The 27,113-nt window shown below is 40.5% G+C and overlaps 1 protein-coding gene across 1 annotated transcript in view; it reads right to left on the reverse strand.

Annotated features, from left to right (window-relative positions):
- Positions 1-10,594: 10,594 nt before the first annotated feature.
- Positions 10,595-27,113, reverse strand: part of C11H14orf132 (chromosome 11 C14orf132 homolog) — a 28,649-nt gene continuing 12,130 nt past the window's right edge. The window contains exon 2 of the mRNA XM_056545378.1: positions 10,595-11,046. Coding sequence (XP_056401353.1) covers positions 10,822-11,046 — 225 coding nt within the window. The 3' untranslated portion in view covers positions 10,595-10,821. The remainder of the gene's footprint in view (positions 11,047-27,113) is intronic.

Genomic DNA, 27,113 nt, shown 5'->3' on the forward strand with positions numbered 1-27,113 from the left:
TTATAGTAGATATATTCTTGTATATAGGAGCAGTATTATAGTAGTCCTATTCTTGTTTATAGGAGCAGTATTGTAGTAGTTATACACATGTTTATAGGAGCAGTATTATAGTAGTTATTTTCTTGTACATATGTATATATTATAACACTGCCTCCTATTTACAAGAATATAATCTCAACACATTTTTCCCCATTTCAATCCTGTATTTGCAGCAGATGTTTCTCTGCCGTCTCCTGCCTTCTGCCAATTTAATTTGCTTTGCCCATGTTCTATCACTGGAATAACACTGACGCACTGATTTCAATGTCACACTGGCAGCTGAGCTCTGAGTGGGCATCACTGGGCAGAGCTGCTCGCCTTATGTAATATTCCAGCCAGACACATGAATTGTGACTCAAACAGCCCCCGTTCTCTTCGGGGGTCAGGAAACCATCGCCATAATTCCTGCAAGTAAACAAGTTTAATAAATGATAACCAGAAATGTCATCTATACAATTGGAATATCAGTCATATGAGGCCTGCGGTGCGAGAATATTCCCATAATATCATCAATGTGATGTATGATTGAGAATCGCAATTCAGTTTTCTCACCATAGGCTTCAAGCCTAACTCCACAATACTTACTGAATTCACATAATATCATACATCAGTACTGCAGGACTTTCTAGTATTCATGTGTATGTCTTTTATTTATCCATCTTTACTGCATCCTTCAGGTTTTATTGCCTTAGGTTACCCAGAAACCACCGGACAGGTATTTTTAAACACACCCACGAGGGAGCAGACACCTCCCATGAGCAGATGAGCAGACACCTCCCATGAGCAGATGAGCAGACACCTCCCATGAGCAGATGAGCAGACACCTCCCATGAGCAGATGAGCAGACACCTCCCATGTGTAGATGAGCAGACACCTCCCATAAGCAGATGAGCAGACACCTCCCATGAGCAGATGAGCAGACACCTCCCATGAGTAGATGAGCAGACACCTCCCATGAGCAGACACCTCCCATGAGCAGATGAGCAGACACCTCCCATGAGTAGATGAGCAGACACCTCCCATGAGCAGACACCTCCCATGAGCAGACACATCCCATGAGCAGACACCTCCCATGAGCAGATGAGCAGACACAAGGTATCACAAGGATTGTGCAAATATCCCAGGTATTTCTGTGCTTGGCAGCCATATATATATATATATATATATGCAAATCAGCTCATTACATCACCTTTTCATGTTCCCTGGTATCAGCTTAGCTCCAGTTACGGAATATAAAAAGCTAATCGGGATTAATGCCAAGCCAGAACTCTCTCTCCAGAAGGAAAGAGCACCCATCTGCAGACAGCTGTTTCAGGGTATATATAGATATATATATATATATATATATATGTATATATATATATATATATATATATATATTTTGATGAGGCTGGTTTGGGGGGAGGTGGGGGGGGGGGACACTGTATATCCAGCATTGTAAATTTCTATCTATATTATTGGAGATGGGGAGCTGGTTGCAGGATGTTTGTGTTCAATCTATGGATTTTGCGGAAGTCCCATGAAAGTCTATGGGTTTTCTGCCAAATCTTGCGCAAGTCTTTGACCCAAATGGCGGCGTGAAAATTGTACTGAAAGCCTGGAAAGCACCCTTAATCCAGACACCACAGTTCAGACCCCAGAGCAAACCATAAAAGGGTATTCCAGGATTTTTATTTGGCTATGCTACAGGGGCTATAAAGTTAGTGTAGTTTATAATACAGTGTCTGTACCGGTGTTGTGATGGTGGTCTCGCAATTGTTATGTGATCTTTGCCCCGATGCATACAAAATGAGTATCGTCTTAAGGTTTTCTTAGGTTGCAATGTGGCCCGAGAATGTACATCACTAGTCAGGTGTTGAAAGGGAGCTTGTCTGTGCTCCAATGGGTGGATCGACCCCTGGGAGCAAGAATCTTGGCTACTGCAATGTTCCCGGAAATCATTGATGCTATCCTGCCAACACAATGCTAGAAGTTGCCGATCACTTCTTTCATTTTTCAGGGGCTTTAAAAAAAAAAAAAAAAAAATGAAAGCCACAATCTGATTGGTTGTTATGGGCAACTGGTCAACTTTTCCTCATTGTCTCAAATAAGATCAGCATGGGGTACAACGGAAGGACAGCACCTCTGTCATCCCATTATAGCTGCCACACCCAGTGCCACCATCCGGTGACACATAATAAAAACACATGCACAGTGCAGCTATGTTGCTCCTCTCTTCCTGCAGCTGACTGGTCACATCCTGTCGACACCAATAAAGGGCAATGGTTTCATCCAATCAGGAACCTTTTTTCCTTGTGCAGTTCTGTAAGTACCTCCCCCCAGGAGCCAGAAGTGAGGCAGGATGAGTAAATAATAATGGATTATTCAAAATAAATAAAAAAAATCTATATACATAAAATACAATGTATGTTCCAGCATAACTTCAATATGAATGAACACATGTTACTTACATGTCAAGTAAAAATAGAGAGTTATATCAGCCCTAGCCCACCTCCTTATATAAGGATGGGCTTTTTTTTGTCCAAAGCACAATGCAAGTCTATGGGACTTCCTGGACATCTCCTGATTGTGAGGACTGCGTAAGAGTATGGCATATGAGGAGGGGATATGAGGACAAAATTTGAGGGAGAGATATCAGGGCGGGATATGTGGACAAGATATGAGGACAGGATATAAGGATGAGATATGGGGTTGCAAGATATGACGGCAGGTTATAAGGTCGGGATATGAGGTTGGCATATGAGGCCGGGATATGAAGAAAGGATATTAGGACAGGATATGAGGACGGGATATGAGGTCGGGATATGAGGACAGGATATGAGGCGGGATATGAGGACAGGATATTAGGACAGGATATGAGGACGGGATATGAGGTCGAGATATGAGGACAGGATATGAGGCGGGATATGAGGTCGGGATATGAGGACAGGATATGAGGCGGGATATGAGGTCGGGATATGAGGTCAGCATATGAGGCCGGGATATGAGAACAGGATATTAGGACAGGATATGAGGACGGGATATGAGGTCGGGAAATGAGGCAGCATATGAGGTCGGGATATGAGGACAAGATATGAGGTCAGGATATGAGGACGGGAAATGAGAACAGGATATGAGGTTGGAATATGAGGATTGGACATGAGGACGGGATATGAGGTCGGGATATGAGGTCGGGATATGAGGATGGTATATGAGGACAGGATATGAAGTTGGAATATGAGGATTGGACATGAGGATGGGGTATAAGGTTGGAATATGAGGTCGAGACTCGAGATGTGAGGTCTGGATATGAGGACTGGATATGAGGTTGGGATATGAGGATGGGATATGAGGACGGGATATGAGGTTGGAATATGAGGTCGGGATATGAGGACGGGATATGAGGTCGGGATATGAGGCTGAGCTATGAGGACAGGATATGAGGTCCAGTTGTGAGGATGGTGCTTTCCCTTTCCCCCAAAGTTTAGGTAGGAAGATCGGGCAACGCTGGGTACTCTGCTAATTAATCTATATATATAAAACTCAACATGTGTATGTATGTATGTGTGTATGTATGTGTGTATGTATGTGTGTATGTATGTGTGTATGTATGTATGTGTGTATGTATGTGTGTATGTATGTGTGTATGTATGTATGTGTGTATGTATGTGTGTATGTATGTGTGTATGTATGTGTGTATGTATGTATGTGTGTATGTATGTGTGTATGTATGTGTGTGTGTATGTGTGTATGTATGTATGTGTGTATGTATGTGTGTGTGTATGTATGTGTGTATGTATGTATGTATGTATGTGTGTATGTATGTATGTATGTATGTGTGTATGTATGTGTGTATGTATGTGTGTGTATGTATGTGTCTATGTATGTATGTATGTGTGTATGTATGTATGTGTGTATGTATGTGTGTATGTATGTGTGTGTGTATGTATGTGTGTATGTATGTATGTGTGTATGTATGTGTGTATGTATGTGTGTGTGTATGTATGTGTGTATGTATGTATGTATGTGTGTATGTATGTATGTATGTGTGTATGTATGTGTGTATGTATGTATGTGTGTATGTATGTGTGTATGTTCCAGCATCACGTCCAAACGGCTAAAGATATTAACATGAAACTTGGCCACATGTTACTTATATGTCATCAACAAACATAGGATAGGTGATTTAACCCTTACTCACCCCCATTTGCCAGGGGCGGGGCTTATGTTTAAAGTCCCATACAAGTCAATGGGAAATATAACTTCCAAACGGCTGGAGATATTTCGATAATACTTGGTCACATGTTACTTATATGTCCACTTAAAATATAGGATAGTTAATTTAACCCTTAACTACCCCCATTTGTGAGGGTCTGGGTTTTTGTTTAAAGTCCCATGCAAATCAATGAGAAATGTATGTTCCCACATAACTTCTGTACGGCTGGAGATATTTCAATAACTGGTACACATATTACGGGTCGGGATAGGAGAACGGGATGGGAGGTCGACATAGGAGGTCGACATAGGAGGTCGGGATAGGAGGACGGGATAGGAAGACGGGATAGGAGGACTGGGAAAGGAGGACCGGGATAGGAGGTCGGGATAGGAGGTCGACATAGGAGGTCGACATAGGAGGTCGGGAAAGGAGGTCGGGATAGGAGGACGGGATAGGAGGTCGAGATAGGAAGACGGGATAGGAGGACGCGATAGGAGGACTGGGATAGGAGGACCGGGATAGGAGGTCGGGATAGGAGGTCGAGATAGGAGGTCGGGATAGGAGGTCGAGATAGGAGGACGGGAAAGGAGGACGGGATAGGAGGACGGGATAGGAGGACGGGATAGGAGGACGGGATAGGAGGACTGGATAGGAGGTCGGGATAGGAGGTCTGGATAGGAGGTCGAGATAGGAGGTCGGGATAGGAGGTCGGGATAGGAGGTCGGGATAGGAGGTCGAGATAGGAGGTCAAGATAGGAGGACGGGATAGGAGGACGGGATAGGAGGTCGAGATAGGAGGACGGGATAGGAGGACGCGATAGGAGGACTGGGATAGGAGGACCGGGATAGGAGGTCGGGATAGGAGGTCGAGATAGGAGATCGGGATAGGAGGTCGGGATAGGAGGTCGAGATAGGACGGGAAAGGAGGTCGGGATAGGAGGACGGGATAGGAGGACGGGATAGGAGGACAGGATAGGAGGTAGGGATACGATGATGGGATAGGAGGTAGGGATACGATGACGGGATAGGAGGTCGGGATATGACAACAATATATGAGGACGGGATATGAAGTCAAAAGCTTCCTCCCCAACAAGGATTAGGAAGGAAAAAAACGGGCAACGCCGGGTACTCAGCTAGTTAATAAATAAATGAATGAAAACTGCTGCTCCTGTGTTTCAGGAAACAAATTTTCTGGGATTGCCCTAAAAAATAAGAACAGTTCTAGAAATTGGAGACTGCTGGCAACTATGATGACCCACAGGTGTAACTTAAAGCTCCAAAGTTTGTAATAGAGCCGGAAAACTATCACGTTGGTTTTAGTATTGATCCCCATTTATGAGTGCCCCCCCCCCCTGCCCCCTCAGGTGCATTTGACCGAACCCCCTAAAGCAACTTTCCCATCCAGGGTGCCTCTAGCTGTTACAAAACTACAACTCCCAGCATGCACGTACAGACTTTATCTGAGCAAATGACAACCCTTTAAGACAATGGTTTCAATTCCCAACCGAATGTTTCTTACAGCGCCCCCTAAGGCCATGTACAGAATAGTTTTATTGCCAGTGATATCATATTCTTCTAGTACAGACATAATCATTCTGTGACTGTATTCACCAGACAATTCACGTCTCCATTTGTATAGAATCCCCCTTTACCTACATTTGATTAGATTTCCCTTTTTAGAACCAATTTGGAAACATTTCATTGGAATCTACTTTCCCTCCAAGACTTCACGTTAAATATTGATCGTCCTTGGAGAGAGAACATCAAAGATGTGAGGAATCAATTAAACATAACGACTGAAGAGGGGGACGGCGCCGCCGTGAAAGCCCTTATGGCGAAATGTATGCGCGATTATGGGAACGTGTTTTTTTTTTTTTTTATACAAAGGAATTTCCTACATTACATATTTATGATGTAGTTGGATCCTTATTGTATATAAAGGGGAACTCCGCTTAGAGCATTGTTTCCCAAACAGTGGGCCTCCAGCTGTTGCAAAACTACAAGTCCCAGCACGCCCGGACAGCCTTTGGCTGTTGCAAAAAATTGCATCCCAAAGTCTGTCCATTTTACAGACTATCTTAAAAATGTTTCCATTGCACAGGCTGTCCTAAAAAGTTGTACCCCATTGCACAAGCTGTCTTAAACCTTGCACCCATTGCACAGGCTTTCCTAAAAGTTGAACCCTACTGCAGAGGCTGACCTAAAAATTGCACCCCATTTTAAAGGCTCTCATTAAAATTGTACACCATTGCACAGGCCATCCTACAAATTGCACCTCATTGCACAGGTTGCCCTAAAAATTGTACCCTATTGCAAAGACTGCCCTAAAATTTCACCCCATTGCACACGCTTTACTAAAAAATAGCACCTCTTTGGCCCGGCTGCCCTAAAAACTGCAACCTATAGCACAGGCTGTCCCAAAAATTGTACCCATTGCAGAGGCTGTCCTAAAAATTGCACCTCATTTTAAAGGCTATCCTAAATATTGTACCATTGCAAAGGCTGTCCAACAAATCGCACCCCATTGTACAGACTGTCCTAAAATTTCTACCCCATTGCACAGGTTGTACTAAAAATTGCACCCCATTGTACAGACTGTCTTACACCAACAAGCAATAACAATAAATGGACACCTATATTGTTAATAAAGCCTTTATTATTATTATTATTATTTTTTTTTTTTATAGATTATATACATATACACGAAAATACAGTAAAAATTTTAAAAATGAACGGCACATAAAAAAATAAAATCACATGACCTGAAAATACATTAACCCCTCAATTGTAACGAGATTATTTTCTAATAAGGTGGAAATGGTCGCTTGTCCATACAAATATAAGGACCTCGTGGTAGTATTTGCGCACAAGGGTCGTGTTGTGGTTTCTTGGAATTCATTTTTTTCTTTTATTGAAGAAAAGCAGAAAGGGATCTCAAGGATGAGAGAATACGTTTTGCCATGAATTTTGTCAAAATTGCGGCAAAGTGGCGGTTTTATGAATAATACATAAATAAATCACCAAACGTGTAAATACACACAGAAACCATAACACTGTTGTGGCGCCTTTTAAGGATTACCAGCCCTTACCCAATTATAATTATTAGTTTTATTATTACTGTTATCATCACTTATATATTTTTTTTACATTAGTTTTAATTCATTTATTTATTTAATTTAGTTATTTATTTGTCTATTTTGCTTGTTTTACTGTTATACTACTGTTCACACAGCAAAATGTCTGCCCAGAAAGGTTTTGTGCAGACTTTCTGTGGGCTGCAGATTCTGCCCCCCGCTAGGACTGTTCGGAAATACGCCATCTCCATGGACAACAATGCATTTCCAAGGGGATTCCTCAGAACAAAATGTACTTGTCAATTGTTTCTGCGGAGGCTGGGATCGGAATTTCCTCAACAGAATTTAGTGCTGCGAGCACGTTGCAGCAGAATCTCATTGAAAAGAATGGGAGTCTGCTGCCATGGAATTTCCAAGCGGAATATTTCTCCTGATTTCGCTCGCTATGTAAACATAGCCTCAGAAGAAAAAAACCCGTATTCGGTTTTGTGACCGGACCTAAAACCGTAGTATACAACGGTTTTAGGTCCGGTCAGGAAACCGCATAGGGGTCAAAAATGAGCCGACCGGAGTCACCGTTTGACTCCGGTCGGCTCATTAAAGGGGTACTCCGCACCCCTAGACATCTTATCCCCTATCCAAAGGATAGGGGAAAAGATGTCATAACGCTGGGGTCCCGCTGCTGGGGACCCCCGGGATCTCGGCTGCAGCAGCTACCTGTACGGCTTCCACCTCACACCGGCAACGCTGGAGGCTTCGGATCCCGACCACAATGGCGAACGTGCGTGACATCATGACTCCTCTCCTTGTGATGTCATGCCCCGCCCCCTCAATGCAAGTTTATGGGAAGGGGCGTGAAGGACCTCCCATAGACTTGCATTGAGGAGGCGGGGCGTGACGTCACACGGGGCAGAGTCATGATGTCACGCACGTTCGCCATTGTGGTCGGGATCCGAAGCCTCCAGCGTTGCTGGTGTGAGGTGGAAGCCGTACAGGTGGGTGCTGCAGCCGAGATCCCGGGGGTCCCCAGCAGCGGGACCGCGGCGATCTGACATCTTATCCCCTATCCTTTGGATAGGGGATAAGATGTCTAGGGGTGCGGAGTACCCCTTTAAATAAATGGATTTCAGCGCTGGTCCGGCTGGGGTACGGGAGCGCCCGGTTTGCCCCTCCCCCAGCCGGATCAGGCACTCGTTACATAAAAACGAGGTGTGAATGCAGCCTAAGTAATTTTTCTTCTAAATCTCCCCCATGGTGTTGAAAAGTTTTTCTTACTTTTTTGTTTATTTTTCTTTTAGTATGGTTTTATCACAATTTAGCTGCAATTTTGGCAAAAATGCAGTGGCGTTTGAAGATGCCAGGAAATCTTAAAAAAATAAATAAAAGAAAAACACAAGTGTATCACGGACGCAGATTTGCCCTTGTGTTATGGCTTCAAATCCTGAACCAACTGCAGGTCTAATGATTTAAAGGGCTAACATTGAGTTCCTGAACGCTGTGTGCGGGCTTCCGTCTTCATGCCCGCCCCCTCGTGACGTCACGGCCTGCCCCCTCAATGAAAGTCTATGGGAAGGGGATGCGACGGCACATGACGGGGTGTGACGTCACGAAGGGGCGGGCGTGAACACGGAAGTCCGCACACAGCGTTCAGGAACTCAGTGTTCCGGATGCTGGGGAGCGGAGTAACCCTTTAAACAGCAACATAGGGATAGAGCTGAGACTTGCAGCCACGATATGGCTGTAACATTGTGGCATTTGAAAAATGCTTAAAGGGGTACTTCGCCCCTAGACATCTTATCCCCTATCCAAAGGATAGGGGATAAGATGTCTGACCATTGGGGTCCCGCCACTGGGGACCCCCGCGATCTTGGCTATGGCACCCCAGACATCTGGTGCACGGAGCGAACTTCGCTCGTGACGTAACGGCCATGCCCCCTTAATGCAAGTCTATGGGAGGGGGTGTGACGGCCGTCACGCCCCCTCCCATAGACTTGCATTGAGGGGGCATAACCGTGACGTCACGAGCCTCCGATGCGGCACTCGATTCCCTAAACAAACGCCGGATGCAGCAGGGAGATCGCGGCGATCCCGAGCAGCGGGACCCCCGTGATTAGACATCTTATCCCCTATCCTTTGAATAAGGGGATAAGATGTCTAGGGGCGGAGTACCCCTTTAATTATTAGAATTTTTATTTTCAATTTCCAACTTAATTTTTCAAAAATTTCTCTTCCAAATCTCAAAAAAAAAATGTTTTTCTGTCTGACTGAACTTTAAATACTGATTGTAATTAATAGATTAATTGATGTTTTGCTTTTGTAATTTTAATTGCTATTATATTTTTAACTTCCTAGAAAAAAAAGAAATAAACATTATACTTCCAATGCCCAATCTTGTCTTAAAAATTGATACTTTTTTCAATTTACAAAAACGCCAATAATATTGTAACACAACGACCCTGTAAAACCTCCTGCGTCATCTCTATATATATATATATATATATTTTTTTTTTTTTTTCTTAACATATAAAATATCCAGGACAGGAAAGAAAAAGCCCTTGTTCGTTTTATACAAATCGGCTTTAGAAGAAATGAATAATTCCTATCGGCACAACGACATAAAATAGGGCGAAGATAAATGACATCATCGAGAGCGGTGACATCACTTATTGAGACGCATTATTCAAAGTTGTTAGAGGCGAGGATAGATACACCCTACCCCACTGATTGTACTAGACAGGGATCCATTACTAGGACGCCCCTCCCATATGTATGGAGCGGAATGGAGACCTTTGGGGTCCTGCAGATGCGCGACCCCCTGGCACTGCTGTAGGTAAGACCTGACAACCTACCTCAGTACCTTAGAATACCACCTTACACAACACTGTTCTGTCTTTGTTTCTGAGATAATTAGACCACGACACATGTTTTATTTTGCCAACGGCTGGAAATCCTCTTAATGAATAAAAATTCAATAGAGATTTTCCCAAAAAAATTTCCATTTGTTTTTGGAATTTTACTTTCACAGATTAATTAAAATAATCTGGTTCACCCCCTTCTCGTGCTGGTTTAACCCATTACAACCCTCATAGAAAAGTTGGACCATTGGGTTGTCTTGACCCCTCTGTTCCCCCATGGCCGTGCCTATGAAGATGATGAAGTATAGCGCCATCCTGACCCATTGCTCCCACTAAATGGGCCCCCATAATATCCACAGGGGCAACTTCAATCTGGTCTAGTTCAGAATAATATATCAAGATGAAACAACATTGAAGAGTCCAGAGGTCTAATATGGGTTCCTGTTTCTGCCGAAGACAGTTCGGACCTTCAGGTTCCATTGACTATGTGACCGCGTAGCACTTTAACTTATTTCCTTTGTACAGCGAAACATTGTTTCTTTTTGTTAAATGTTTCATGATCTCTTCTTTTTCGGTCTGACAGGATGTAAATTATGAACAGGGATAGAACATCAATAAAAAATACTGTGTGTGGCTTGAGGCAACAGTTCCAGACTCCTTAAAACGTAAAGGCGTAAACCACTCCGACCACCACGATGTTTCCAATGGTGGCAATAATGGCAATCCATAACAGTATAGCATCATTGGAGGACCGGGACGGCTCCTCGGGGGGGCTCTGGGCAGATGAGGCGGCGTGGACGTTGGCTGAGGAGTTGAATAAGGAATATTCTGTGCCAAAATCCTCGTTTGGAGAGTCCATAAAAGCTCCTCCCATGACAGGGAGCTGTGGGGGGGAAAAAAATCAGAAAGGTGATCAAAGACTTATACCTGATATTCTCAGAGTACAGAATAAAGTACATAACAGAAAGTATAATAATTCATGTAAAATAGAGAATAATGTTAGTAGTTATATTCTTGTACATAAGAGCAGTATTATAGTCGTTTTATTGTTATACAAGGAGCAGTATTATAGTAGTTATATTCTTGTACATAGGAGCAGTATTATAGTAGTTATATTCTTGTATATAGGAGCAGTATTATAGTAGTTATATTCTTGTATATAGGAGGCAGTATTATAGTAGTTATATTCTTGTATATAGGAGCAGTATTATAGTAGTTATATTCTTGTATATATGAGCAGTATTATAGTAGTTATATTTTTGTATATAGGAGCAGTATTATAGTAGTTATATTCTTGTACATAGGAGCAGTATTATAGTAGTTATATTCTTGTATATAGGAGCAGTATTATAGTAGTTATATTCTTGTATATAGGAGCAGTATTATAGTAGTTATATTCTTGTATATAGGAGCAGTATTATAGTAGTTATATTCTTGTATATAGGAGGCAGTATTATAGTAGTTATGTTCTTGTATATAGGAGGCAGTATTATAGTAGTTATATTTTTGTACATAGGAGCAGTATTATAGTAGTTATCTTCTTGTATATAAGAGGCAGTATTATAGTAGTTATATTTTTGTACATAGGAGCAGTATTATAGTAGTTATATTCTTGTACATAGGGAGCAGTATTATAGTAGTTATATTCTTGTATATATGAGCAGTATTATAGTAGTTATATTTTTGTATATAGGAGCAGTATTATAGTAGTTATATTCTTGTATATAGGAGCAGTATTATAGTAGTTATATTCTTGTATATAGGAGACAGTATTATAGTAGTTATATTCTTGTATATAGGAGCAGTATTATAGTAGTTATATTCTTGTATATAGGAGCAGTATTATAGTAGTTATATTCTTGTATATAGGGGCAGAATTATTATATTTTTTTACTGTACATAGGATGCAGTATTATGTTGCATAAAGGTGTATTCTGTGCTGATTTCTACGTGGAATTTTTAATGTGGTTTTTATCCATGTGAACATGACCTAATGTTGACGTTGATTTTGCATTATACTTTTGTATCTAATGGTGCTCAACCCATGAGATCTCCATAACCCCCACCTCCTTCCCCCCTGCAAACTTATTTTTTTTTTTTATTTTTTTTTATAGCAGCTTCATATGTAAATTACTTTAGGAGAAAACAAGGTTTTGGGGTCATGGATTTTGCTGTCATTTACATGATTTATTTTTGCTGTCAAAGGTTGGAAGCTGTTAGCAGAGAGATGAAATATTCATAGTATCTGGCGGTGAGGTGGATATTACCACATCAGACAGGAGCAGTAAACATTTCATGGCGCGGTAGAGAGATACACATTTTAATTTGTTTTTCAAAAACTCACATTCCACAAAAACAGAAACTTCTATTGATTTCTGGGAATTATTGACATACAGCCGAATCACGAACACACACCAGGTCATTTCCATTACAGATGTGTTTATCGTTTTAAAGAGGAACTATTGATAGAAATGTTATTATACTGTCCTCTTGTATAATAATACACAAGTAACAGTCCCCTCCATGTACAAGAATATAACTACTATAATACTGCCTCCTATATACAAGAATATAACTACTATAATACTGCTCCTATATACAAGAATATAACTACTATAATACTGCTCCTATATACAAGACTATAACTACTATAATACTGTCTCCTATATACAAGAATATAACTACTATAATACTGCTCCTATATACAAGAATATAACTACTATAATACTGCTCCTATATACAAGAATATAACTCCTATAATACTGCTCCTATATACAAGAATATAACTACTATAATACTGCCTCCTATATACAAGAATATAACTACTATAATACTGCCCCCTATGTACAAGAATATAACTACTATAATACTGCTCCTATATACAAGAATATAACTACTATAATACTGCTCCTATATACAAGAATATAACTACTATAATACTGCTCCTATATACAAGAATATAACTACTATAATACTGTTCCTATATACAAGAATATAACTACTATAATACTGCTCCTATATACAAGAATATAACTACTATAATACTGCCTCCTATATACAAGAATATAACTACTATAATACTGCCTCCTATATACAAGAATATAACTACTATAATACTGCTCCTATATACAAGAATATAACTACTATAATACTGCTCCTATATACAAGAATATGAATACTATAATACTGTCTCCTATATACAAGAATATAAATAGATGGCCCCAACTACAGTGTCGGACTCTTCTACAGTGCAAGGAATAGTAAAGTCTAACACAATAAACAAACACTGTACAGAAGTCAGGGAAGAATGTCAGGACATCATAGGGTAACAGGAATGAAGATAGATACAAAACACAGGGGATAAACAGACATACAGTTGAATAGTAATAAGACCATACAAATCTAAACCTAAAGGGCTTTCAGTACAAATAAAGAAAACAGAAGAATAGTTGGGTCACTTAGCCAAGGGTCAAAATACACACGATAGATCAGTGATGGCGAACCTTTTTGAGCCCGAGTGCCCAAATCGTAACGCTCGTTTCCCTCAAAGTGCAAGCACAGCAATTAAATCAGAATACTGAGGTTTAAGTTTAGAAAAAAACAACTTAGGTAGGCAGTATGTTCCCCCATATTAGGTGGCAGTCCCCCCACATTAGGTTGTAGTTCCCCCACATTAGTTAGGCAGTATGTTCCCCCACAGTAGGTAGGCAGAATAGTTCCCCCACATTAGGTAGGCAGTATGTTCCCCCACATTAGGTTGGCAGTATAGTTCCCCCACATTAGGTTGGCAGTATAGTTCCCCCACATTAGATTGCAGTTCCCCCACATTAGGTTGACAGTATGTTCCCCCAAATTAGGTTGTAGTTCCCCCACATTAGGTTGTAGTTCCCCCACATCAGGTTGCAGTTCCCCCCCATTAGGTTGCAGTTCCCCCACATTAGATTGCAGTTCCCCCACATTAGGTTGGCAGTATGTTCCCCCATATTAGGTTGTAGTTCCCCCAAATTAGGTTGTAGTTTCCCCACATTAGGTTGTAGTTCCCCCACATTAGGTAGGCAGTATAGTTCCCCCTCATTAGGCTGTAGTTCCCCCACATTAGGTAGGCAGTATAGTTCCCCCACATTAGGTTGTAGGTCCCCCACATTAGGTTGCCCAGCGCGCGTCCGCCTCCTCGATGCTACACTCCTCCATTCCAATGGACGCACAGGATGTCAGTGACGTCCCTGCGTGCGCTACCGCAGAAAGGTAACCAGGACATCCTTGTGTCCCGAAAAGATCTTTCAGGACACAGGGATGTCCTGGTTTGCACCGCCTGGCAAACTATGGCTGCGTGCCCACAGAGGGGGCTCAGCGTGCCACCTGTGGCACGCGTGCCATAGGTTCGCCATCACTGCAATAGATCAAGCAAGAAGCAATTAAGGAGCTAGTGCGTAAAGAACTCAAACACAGAGTATATGTATCCCACCTGAGAAGGCATGGACGCTGAGGACAGAAGTCATTGGCCCATCTGCTGAGCCTCCTGATTGGCCTGGGCCCTGCTGTGACAAAGCAGGATACATCAGCCAAACTCAAAAGAAATTAACCTTCTGACAGGACCAGATCCACTCAAAAGAAAAATACTGCCTACTATGATACTGCCTCCTTTTTACCATAATATAACTACTATAATACTGTTTCCTATGTGCAGGAATATAACTACTATAATACTGCCCCTATATACAACTATACTAACACTGCATCCTTTGTACCAGAATATACAGTTACATTCTTATGCATATGAGGCAGTATTCTAGTAGTTATATTCTTGTACATAGGAGGCAGTATTAAAGAAAATGTATTCTAGTACACAGGAGGCAGTATTAAAGTGGTAATATTCTTACACATAGGGGGCAGTATTATTGTAGTTATATTCTTCTGCATAGGAGCAGTAATATAGTAGTTATATTCTTGTATATAGAGGCAGTATTATAGTAGTTATATTCTTGTATATAGGAGACAGTATTATAGTAGTTATATTCTTGTATGTAAGGAGCAGTATTATAGTAGTTATATTATTGTACATAGGAGACTGTATTATAGTAGTTATAGTTTTGTAAATAGGAGCATCATTATAGTAGTTATATTCTTACACAAAGGAGCAGTATTATAGTAGTTATGTTCTTGTATATAGGAGCAGTATTATAGTAGTTATGTTCTTGTATATAGGAGCAGTATTATAGTAGTTATATTCTTGTATATAGGAGCAGTATTATAGTAGTTATATTCTTGTATATAGGAGCAGTATTATAGTAGTTATATTCTTGTATATAGGAGCAGTATTATAGTTATTATATTCTTGTATATAGGAGCAGTATTATGGTAGTTGTATTCTTGTATATAGGAGCAGTATTATAGTAGTTATATTCTTGTACATAGGAGGCAGTATTATAGTAGTTATATTATTGTATATAGGAGCAGTATTATAGTAGTTATATTCTTGTACACAAGGAGCAGTATTATAGTAGTTATATTCTTGTATATAGGAGCAGTATTATAGTAGTTATATTCTTGTATATAGGAGGTAGTATTATAGTAGTTATAGTTATATTCTTGTACGTAGGAGGCAGTATTATAGTAGTTATATTCTTGCATATAGGAGGCAGTATTATAGTAGTTATATTCTTGTATCTAAAAGCAGTATTATAGTAGTTATATTCTTGTATCTAAAAGCAGTATTATAGTAGTTATATTCTTGTATATAGGAGGCAGCATGCCCAGACAGCCAACGGCTGTCCGGGCATGCTGGGCGTTGTAGTTTCGCAACAGCTAGAGGTGCACAGAGTGGCGATACTAGTGTATAGGATTGTCTGTAATATCATATATACCCCACTATATACCCCAGAATATTTACTGCACCTCATTTTGCAGCGCCCTATTCAACAATGCATTTACACAGGGGAAACCACATCGTCTGCCTCTCGCTTTGCCTTTCCCAGACAGACATAATACTCATAAATCTTTTCCATCAGTAAAGTACAATAATAACCGAGTCTCATCTCCCCTCCTCTGTAATTAGTCTGGCTTATTTTTAATGTAACTAGAACACTCCAGCTGGAGTCATACATCCCCATTACACCGTGAAATAATGCCGCCTGGTACCTGATCCTTTGTGCTGCTCTCTATTAGTCTGATTGAAGCCAGGGCTGGTATTATGTGGGGGGGAGGGGGGGACAAGGTTTCTGATTCTATCATTTAGATTTTTTTATTTTCAGCGCAGGGTGTTCTCTTCCTTTTTGCGCCCCAGATTTTAAGATGAATAAAAAAAAACAATCTAAAGAGAACAGGATACAATAAAACATATTCATTCACACAATAGGTACATAGACTAAACATTAAGATGAAAAGGAGAGAAGTAAAACCTGTCAGAATAAACCAAAGACTTGTATGTTTGTGTGCTTTGTACTTTTGCTATATTCTGTCTCCAGATACCAAATAATATAACTACCATAATTCTGTACCCTATGTACAAGAATACAACTACTATAATACTGCTCCTATGTACAAGAATATAACTACTATAATACTGCTCCTATATACAAGAATATAACTACTATAATACTGCTCCTTTATACAAGAATATAACTACTATAATACTGCTCCTATATACAAGAATATAACTACTATAATACCGCTCCTATATACAAGAATATAACTACTATAATACTGCTCATGTATACAAGAATATAACTACTATAATACTGCTCCTATATACAAGAATATAACTACTATAATACTGCTCATGTATACAAGAATATAACTACTATAATACTGCCCCCTATATACAAGAATATAACTACTATAATACTGCTCCTATATACAACAATATAACTACTATAATACCGCTCCTATATACAAGAATATAACTACTATAATACCGCTCCTATATACAAGAATATAACTTCTATAATACTGCTCCTTTATACAAGAATATAACTACTATAACACTGCTCCTATATACAACAATATAACTACTATAATACCGCTCCTATATACAACAATATAACTACTATAATACCGCTCCTATATACAACAATATAACTTCTATAATACTGCTCCTGTATACAAGAATATAACTACTATAATACTGCCCCCTATATACAAGAATATAACTACTATAATACTGCTCCTATATACAAGAATATAACTACTATAATACTGCTCCTATATACAAGAATATAACTACTATAATACTGCCCCTATATACAAGAATATAACTACTATAACACTACTCCTATATACAACAATATAACTACTATAATACCGCTCCTATATACAACAATATAACTACTATAATACCGCTCCTATATACAACAATATAACTTCTATAATACTGCTCCTGTATACAAGAATATAACTACTATAATACTGCCCCTATATACAAGAATATAACTACTATAATACTGCCCCTATATACAAGAATATAACTACTATAATACTGCTCCTATATACAAGAATATAACTACTATAATACTGCCCCTATATACAAGAATATAACTACTTTAATACTGCTTCTATATACAAGAATATATCTACTATAATACTGCCTCCTATATACAAGAATATAACTACTATAATACTGCTCCTATATACAAGAATATAACTACTATAATACTGTTCCTATATACAAGAATATAACTACTATAATACTGTTCCTATATACAAGAATATAACTACTATAATACTGCTCCTATACACAAGAATATAACTACTATAATACTGCTCCTATATACAAGAATATAACTACTATAATACTGCCCCTATATACAAGAATATAACTACTTTAATACTGCTTCTATATACAAGAATATATCTACTATAATACTGCCTCCTATATACAAGAATATAACTACTATAATACTGCCTCCTATATACAAGAATATAACTACTATAATACTGCTCCTATATACAAGAATATAACTACTATAATACTGCTCCTATATACAAGAATATAACTACTATAATACTGCTCCTATATACAAGAATATAACTACTATAATACTGCTCCTATATATACAAGAATATAACTACTATAATACTGCTCCTATATACAAGAATATATCTACTATAATACTGCTCCTATATACAAGAATATAACTACTATAATACTGTTCCTATATACAAGAATATTTATGTACAGGAATGTTTCTATTACAATGTTTTCTGTATTCTGTATGTGGGGATCTGGTGGCAGAATGTGATTTCAGAGGTTGTGTGAGCGAGAACCTTGTGAATTATGTATTCGGGCTCAGAGGATCTTTTCACATCCCATTACATCAGGTTCGGAGTCTCTGGTATTTTAATGAGGAGGAGAACGTGGAATCTGATTTAATAAAACAGATGGTTGAGTTTTCAGCTGAAGCCGAACTGATCTGCTCATTGGTTGGACGGGCTAGACCCAAACAACTATTGGGCTTTCCTCCGTCTGTCTGTGCCATATATCGGGACACTTCCCATGGTTACGGGTACATTTCCAATAAACTCTATTTTTGCTATATTTGTTTTCCTTATTACCCAGAATTCAACTTCCTGGCTTAAAATTTCTTAGAGAAAAAAAAAATTGGAATAAATTAGTAACAATTTGTAATGGCAGTTATGCAAATTGCGTAACTTCTCCATTTTGGCTGCTCTTCGCTATTTCAACCACCTCTGGCAACCTGGGAATTACGAGTTGGGACCTCAAATTTACAGGGGGTACTCTGCTGAAAACATCTTATCCCCTATCTTTAGCATGTCTAATCGCAGGGCACCCCTGATCTCCGGCGGGGCACCCCTGTCATTCGGTGCACAGAGCTAACTCTGCTCCGTGCCCGATGACCGGCGAACCCGGCTGCCACGCCCCCTCCCATAGACATGAATGGAGGGGGCTTGGCGTGATGTCACGAATGTGGAGGCACCAAGCTTCCATGTTCCGGGCGCTGACACTGCCGGTTCGGGGATCGTGAGGGTCCCAATCGGCAGGACCGCTGCAATTAGACATCTTATCCCCTATCCAAAGGAGCCTGACACACAAGTTATAAATATAAAGATTGAATTCCTGTGTCATGCTCCGCCCCCTCAATTTTAATCAGTCTTCCTCAGTGAATAGTATCAGAGGGCACTTGTGGGAATCTCTTAGCTTGGTGGTCTTCAAACTGTGAACCTCCAGCTGTTGCAAAACTACAACTCCCAGAATGCCCGGACAGCCATTGTGAACCTCCAGCTGTTGCAAGACTACAACTCCCAGCATGCCCGGACAGCCATTATGAACCCCCCAGCTGTTGCAAAGCTACAACTCCCAGAATGCCCGTCAGCCATTGTGAACCTCCAGCTGTTGCAAGACTACAACTCCCAGCATGCCCATCAGCCACTGTGAACCTCCAGCTGTTGTAAAACTACAACTCCCAGCATGCCCTGACAGCCATTGTGAACCTCCAGCTGTTGCAAGACTACAAATCCCAGCATGCCCGGACAGCCATTATGAACCCCCGAGCTGTTGCAAAGCTACAACTCCAAGCATGCCCGTCAGTCATTGTGAACCTCCAGCTGTTGTAAAACTACAACTCCCACAATGCCCGTACAGCCATTGGGAACCGCCAGCTGTTGCAAGATTACAACTCCCACCATGCCCGTCAGCCATTGTGAAAAGCCAGCTGTTGCAAGACTACAACTCCCAGCATGCCCGTCAGCCATTGTGAACCTCCAGCTGTTGCAAAACTACAACTCCCAGAATGCTCGGACAGCTATTGTGAACCTCCAGCTGTTGCAAGACTACAACTCCCAGAATGCCCAGACAGCCATTGTGAACCCCCAGCTGTTGCAAAACTACAACTCCCAGAATGCCTGGACAGCCATTGTGAACCTCCAGTTGTTGCAGGACTACAACGCCCAGAATGCCCGGACAGTCATTGTGAACTTCCAGCTGTTGTAAAACTACTACTCCCAGCATGCCCGATAGCTATTGTGAACCTCCACCTGTTGCAAAACTAAAACTCCCAGCATGCCCGGACAGCCAACGGCTGTCCGGGCATGCTGGGAGTTGTAGTTTTGCAACAAAGGGAGGTCCACAGTTTGGAAATCACTGTCTTAGCTAATATGCCTTTTGGATGTTTCCATTCATTGACAGCAAACAGAGATCTTAAAATTGTTGAATTATGGAAATCATGAAACCCCCAACAACTAGCTCTTCTCCTTTCTCGTAATTTCGTGCGCTGTTCATTTAGTCGAGTGATAAAGAACTGACAGCGTGAATTGCCTTCAGTGTCGTCGTCCCCCCTCTCGCTCCGGCCCCCTAATGTGATGCATATAGAGAAAGACACCAAATGGCTCGGCATCCGGAGAGGTTGTAAATTAGTGACGATGATGGAACGGAATATAAAGGACATTTTCCCTGAGTGGAATTTTTATTTACCAGCCTCCTTCCTACGTAGGGTTAATGGCGAATCTTATTTGTTACAGCATCTACGGTAAATGGCCTTTACGTCCTCCAATGTGGAAATAAATTCTGATGAAGGACAAACGGCGTCATGCGCGGCTCCGCAATCTGGTGTCATAGTACCAAGAACTAGTCGCTTTGAGTATTTTATAGTGCAACTCTACATCAGATTTGTTCTATATAGGCATTGTGCACATCAGGGGGCCACATGATAAAAAATTGTCTGCCTTTAAATACCTCTAGGGGGAGCTCATTGCATACAGATGTATACAGTTTCCATTGTTTCTTTCTTAAAGGGGTACTCTGCTGGAAAACATTTTTTTTTTTTAATCAACTGGTGCCAGAAAGTTAAACAGATTTGTAAATGACTTGTATTAAAAAATCCTTATCCTTCCAGTACTTATCAGCTGCTGTATGCTCGAGAGGAAGTTGTGTAGTTCTTTCCAGTCTGATCACAGTGCTCTCTGCTGACACCTCTGTCCATGTCAGGAACTATTCAGAGCAGGATAGGTTTGCTATGGGGATTTGCTTCTTCTCTGGACAGTTCCTAAAATGGTCAGAGGTGTCAGCAGAGAGCACTTTGGTCAGACAGAAAAGAAGTTCAGAAGTTCTGGAGCATACAGAAGCTGATAAGTACTGGAAGGATTAAGACTTTTAAATAGAAGTAATTTACAAATCTGTTCAACTTTCTGGCACCAGTTGATAAAAAAATTTTTTCCCAGCGGAGTACCTCTTTAAGGTCTTTGGTGACAGGGGCGTCACTAGAGGGGGGGCTAATGGGGCCAAAGCCCCAGGTCTGACACTCATTGCCCAAATCTGACTAGCCGCCGTCACGCCTCCTAATACTGGTGGGTCATTCGTGAACAAGTTGTGTATTGTGGATCGTGTACACGAATGATGGGAGCCGCCTCTCATAACAAAATAAAGTGACTCTATTTTGCGCTTACGCCGTGCAGTTTACTGCAATGAAGGTCGCACGTAATTGGTGGCGCTGTCCTGTTGGGGGTGAATACAGTATTCAGTGACCAGTGTTAATCACCCAAGAGCCCGTCTGACCTGACATCACATGTTATTACAATGAAGGAAGGGGAGAGAAAGAGAAACGGTCAGCAGAAGAGCAAGTGTTTCAAAATCGTCCGCTGAGCGTGAAATAGGAATCTATAGCTCCGCCCACAGGCGCCTCCAAACCTGCAGGAATCCTGATGGTTGATTGGGGGTTAAGCCTTCAGTGCCTGCATTATTTCTGGCCACAAGGGGTGTTTGTGAGGGTGTGGCTATGGGTGTGGTTAGGGGGTGTGGCTGGGTCATTACGCTGTAGCCCCAGGTCTTTTGGGGACGTTGCAACGCCACTGCTCATGGATCACCAATTCAAGCTTCTGGAGGTTGACTTTAAAAAGGTGTTACAATATATTGACTACCAACATGCAGTTTTCAAGATCTCTGCTTGCCGTCAATGAATATAAACATTCCTGTTTGTATACAAAGGCTAAAGGTCCTGACTAGTATATAGGAGTTCTGTCTGGTAGCAAGCCATGCACCAATGTGAGCAGCTGACTGCAAACCTACACAGCTCCCATTAAACTCAATGCTAAATCTGTATACAGAAAACTCAAAAGCTCCCCCTAGTGGTGGCTGTGGACATCATTTAACCATTTCCCTTTTTAGCTCTGTGTCTCTTTAATTGTTTACCAGGTCATACTTTTAGTATTAATGTGAGAAAATGAAAAATTACAAAACAGAACAGGATTCTGTCTCAAACCGTAAACCCATATCTTGCGAATCAAAGCTGTGGTGAGATTATAACGCCATGAACATAACGCGTTTCAAGGCTTTAACTACCTCTTCTTCAGATGAAAATTGATAATGAAGTAACAGGGATACAAACGTTTAAACCAGCAAAAAGGCGCCAAACGGAACATGTGATGTGGCTATTGTGAGTAATGACCGAATAGAACATATAAGTGCACGTAAACCTTTACTTAACACCTATTGACGTAAACATAGAAGCATAAAATGTGTCGGCAGATTGGAACCATTTGGCTCATCTAGTCTGCCCAATATTCTGAATACCATCAATAGTCCTTGTTCCTATCTTATATGAAGGATAGCCTTATGCCCATCTCTATCTTATATGAAGGATAGCTTTATGCCTATCTCTATCTTATATGAAGGATAGCCTCATACCTATCCCTATCTTATATGAAGGATAGCCTTATGCCTATCCCTTTCTTATATGAATGATAGCCTTATGCCTATCTCTATCTTATATGAAGGATAGCCTTATGCCTATCTCTATCTTATATGAAGGATAGCCTTATGCCTATCTCTATCTTATATGAAGGATAGCCTTATGCCTATCTCTATCTTATATGAAGGATAGCCTTATGCCTATCTCTATCTTATATGAAGGGTAGCGTTATGCCTATCCCTATCTTATATGAAGGATAGCCTTATGCCTATCTATATCTTATATGAAGGATAGCCTTATGCCTATCCCTATCTTATATGAAGGATAGCCTTATGCCTATCCCTATCTTATATGAAGGATAGCCTTATGCCTATCTCTATCTTATATGAAGGATAGCCTTATGCCTATCCCTATCTTATATGAAGGATAGCCTTATGCCTATCTCTATCTTATATGAAGGATAGCCTTATGCCTATCCCATGCATGCCTAAACTCCTTCACTGTATTTGCAGAGACCACTTCTGCAGGAAGGCTATTCCATGCATCCACTACTCTCTCAGTAAAGTAATACTTCCTGATATTACTGCAGAAACCTTTCCCCTCTAATATAACCCCATGTCCTCTATATATAACACTATGTCCTCTATATATAACACTATGTCCTCTATATATATATAACCCCATGTCCTCTATATATAACACTATGTCCTCTATATATAACACTATGTCCTCTATATATAACACTATATAGCACTTCCCTCTCTACTGCTAATACCTCTCCCTATACACCCAATATTCTGCTAGCCTTTTCAGCTGCTTTATGACATTGTCTGCCTACCTTTAAGTCTTCTGAAATAATGACCCTTAATCTGTTTCCTCAGATACTGAGGTTAGGACTGTATCACTTTTTTTTACGCCCACGGTGCATTTTCCATTTGGCGGATCCCAGTCCTGATACAAATCTTTGAGTCATTAGCCATTAAAAAAAAAAAAAAAAAATTATAAAAAAGAGGAAGAGTGGTGCAGTTGCCCATAGCAACCAATTAGATTGTTTTTTTTTTCATTTCTCAGAGGCCTCATTAAAAATGAAAGAAGCGATTTGATTGGTTTCTATGGGCAACTGCACCGCTCTTCCTCTACACAGGTTTTATTAAATTTCGCCCCATGACCTTCCCATTGAGACTTTCTCTAATATCACTAATAAAGATATTACACAAAATGTGTCCCAGTACAGATCCTTGGGGTCCCCACTGGTCACAAGACCTCGCTCTAAATATTCTCCATTGACTACAACCCTCTGTTGTTCCTCAGCCATTGCCTAATCCACTCAACAATATGGGCGTCCAAGCTCAATGACTGCTCTAAAGTGGAATGAGCCGGAGCCAGTCCCTACTGGTGCGGATACCGGGGGTTCTTATCGGCATTACTAATACAGTATTTCTCTACTGGGCATCTATTAGTTATAGAGAAATATCTTATTTAAATAAATTGGGTTACTATTTCAAGAATTTGCTGTATATAGAAATTGTTCTATACAAACCTACTGTAAATAAAACCGTAGATTAGAAAAAACAGGTGTTTATTAAATCCGCCTATTAGCGATAGATATAAAACATAGGGGGAAAATATTTGGTACATATTTGGTATTGCCGCATGCAGAAATGTCCAAACTATTAAAAAATATAATATTAATAAAACCGCATGGTGAACTGCGTAAACATAAAAGAAATGCCAAATGTCAGAATTGCTGATTTTTAGTCACTTCATATATCAGAAAAAAAGTTTATAAAAAGTTATCAAAAAGTCAAAACTCAAATGTTACCAATAAATACTACGGATCACAGTGCAAAAGTAATGAGCCCTAGGGTCAGAATAGGACAATTATAAAAAAAATATATATACATTTACATAAATTGGGTATCCGTGAAATCATATTGAGGGACATTTATCAATGTTTGCTTCTGTATTCTTTTTTTCAGTAATTTTTTCCTTACTTTTTTTTTGCTTATGTGCGACGTATTTATCAACTGGTTTCAGCCTGTTGATAATTTTCTTTCACGTAAGCAATTTTTCCTTTTTTACTTTGGTAGTAGCTTTTTCTGCTCCATGTTTGAGCTGGAGTAAATTTAGTCAATTTTTAACGCTGTTGCGACTTTTTTTTGCGCAGTTGCGACTGTCGCAGTTAATAAATACCTGACTACCCGTAGTCCATTTTAAAATTATTACTACATAGTACATTTTAGGAAAACTTGCTTTTCTCGCTTTCCAGTCAAAATGTCGCACGAAAAATCGTGTAGTCGCAGTTGCGACAATTTTGCGACAATTATAGTAAAGAAAACCTGACTAAACCCGTTGATAAATGTCCATAATTGACCCCAAAATACAGATAAAGTTTTATACCATAAAGTGCACAGTATAAAAACATAACCCCCCCGACAAAAAAAAAATAAAGTTGTTCAATTGGCCTTTTTATTTTTTATTTTGTCCCTCAAATATTTTTTTTATCTTTTTGCCATAGATTTTGTGGTAAAATGAGTGATGTCTTTGCAAAAGTAAAATTGCTTCCGCATAAAACAATCCCTCATGTGGGTCTCTAGGGGGGAAAATGTAAAGCGTTATGGATATTAGAAGGCGAGGAGGGAAAAAAATGAACATGCAAAAGTGAAAAATGGCTTCGTCCTTAAAAGGGTACTCCCCCGGAAAGCATTTTTTTTTTTTAAATCAACTGGTGCCAATAAGTTAAAAAGATTTGTAAATTACTTCTATTTAAAAATATTAATCCTTCCAGTACTTATCAGCTGCAGTATGCTCCAGAGGAAGTTGTGTAGTTCTTTCCAGTCTGATCACAGTGCTTTCTGTCTGACCACAAGTTCTCTCTACTGACACCTCTGTCCATTTTTAGCAACTGTCCATCGCAGGATTTGCTCCCACTCTGGACAGTTCCTAAAATGGACAGAGGTGTCAGCAGAGAGCACTTGCGTTCAGACAGAAAGTAAATTCAAAAAGAAAGGAACTTCCTCTGGAGCATACAGCCGCTGATAAGTACTGGAAGGATTAAGATTTTTAATTAGAAGTAATTTACCAATCTGTTTAACTTACTGGCACCAGTTGATTAAAAAAAAAATGTTTTCCAGGGGAGTACCCCTTTAAAGGGGTACTCCGCCGCTAGACATCTTATGCCCTATCCAAAGGATAGGGAATAATCCCCGCAATCAGACATCTTAACCCCTATACTTTGCATCAGGGATAAGATGTCTAGCGGCGGAGTTCCCCTTTAAAGGGGTACTCAGCCCCTAGACATCTTATCCCCTATCCAAAGGATAGGGGATAAGATGTCAGATCGCCGAGGTCTGCTGCTGGGGACCCCGGGGATCGCTGCTGCAGCACCCCGCTATCATTACTGTGTAGAGCGAGATCGCTCTGCACGTAATGACGGGCAATACAGGGGCCGGAGCATCGTTACGTCACTGCTCCAGCCCTCGTGACGTCACAGCCCGCCCCCGTCAATACAAGTCTATGGGAGGGGGCGTGGCGGTCGTCACGCCCCCTGCCATAGACTTGCATTAAGGGGACGGGCCGTGGTGTCATGAGGGGCGGAGCCATGACGTCACGCTGCTCCGGCCCCTGTATCGCCCGTCATTACGCACATAGCGAACTCGCTCTGTGCAGTAATGATGGCGGGGTGCCGCAGCGGCGATCCCAGGGGTCCCCAGCAGCGGGACCATGACGATCTAACCTCTTATCTCCTATCCTTTGGATAGGGGATAAGATGCCAGGGGCGGAGTACCCCTTTAAGGGGTTAATATCGGATTGTGCAAGCGCATGTCCCAAGGTTTATTTCCCGTCTCTCTAATCTTGTACGGAGAGGCGCAGAGCTGGTAATAAAATAAAAATCGAAGGCTCCGGAGTTATGTGTTATTTTTCCTTTCTAGTTTTTCCGATCGTACGGATCCCCGGTGCTCTATTATACGCTGCACAGATTATCTCTTGTGGATATCCATTTTCTTGGAATCTTTTTTAAGTAATTTTACTTTGTACTAAATAATCTGATGTCTTTGTACAATTACGCCTTAGGGCTCGTTCACATCTGCATTGGAGCTGTGATCAGGGAGCGCCGTTCGCAGATTCTGTCGAAATAGCAGGACATGGGCAGACAAAAGAAATACTGCAAGCAGTTCTTTTTTTTTCTGGGCTTAAAGGGGTTATCCAGGAAATTTTTTTTAATATATCAACTGGCTCCAGAAAAGTAAACAGATTTGTAAATTACCTCCATTAAAAAAATCTTAATCCTTTCGGTACTTATGAGCTGCTG

Source organism: Hyla sarda, chromosome 11 (genome assembly GCF_029499605.1).
Source record: "Hyla sarda isolate aHylSar1 chromosome 11, aHylSar1.hap1, whole genome shotgun sequence".
Taxonomy (NCBI): domain Eukaryota; kingdom Metazoa; phylum Chordata; class Amphibia; order Anura; family Hylidae; genus Hyla; species Hyla sarda.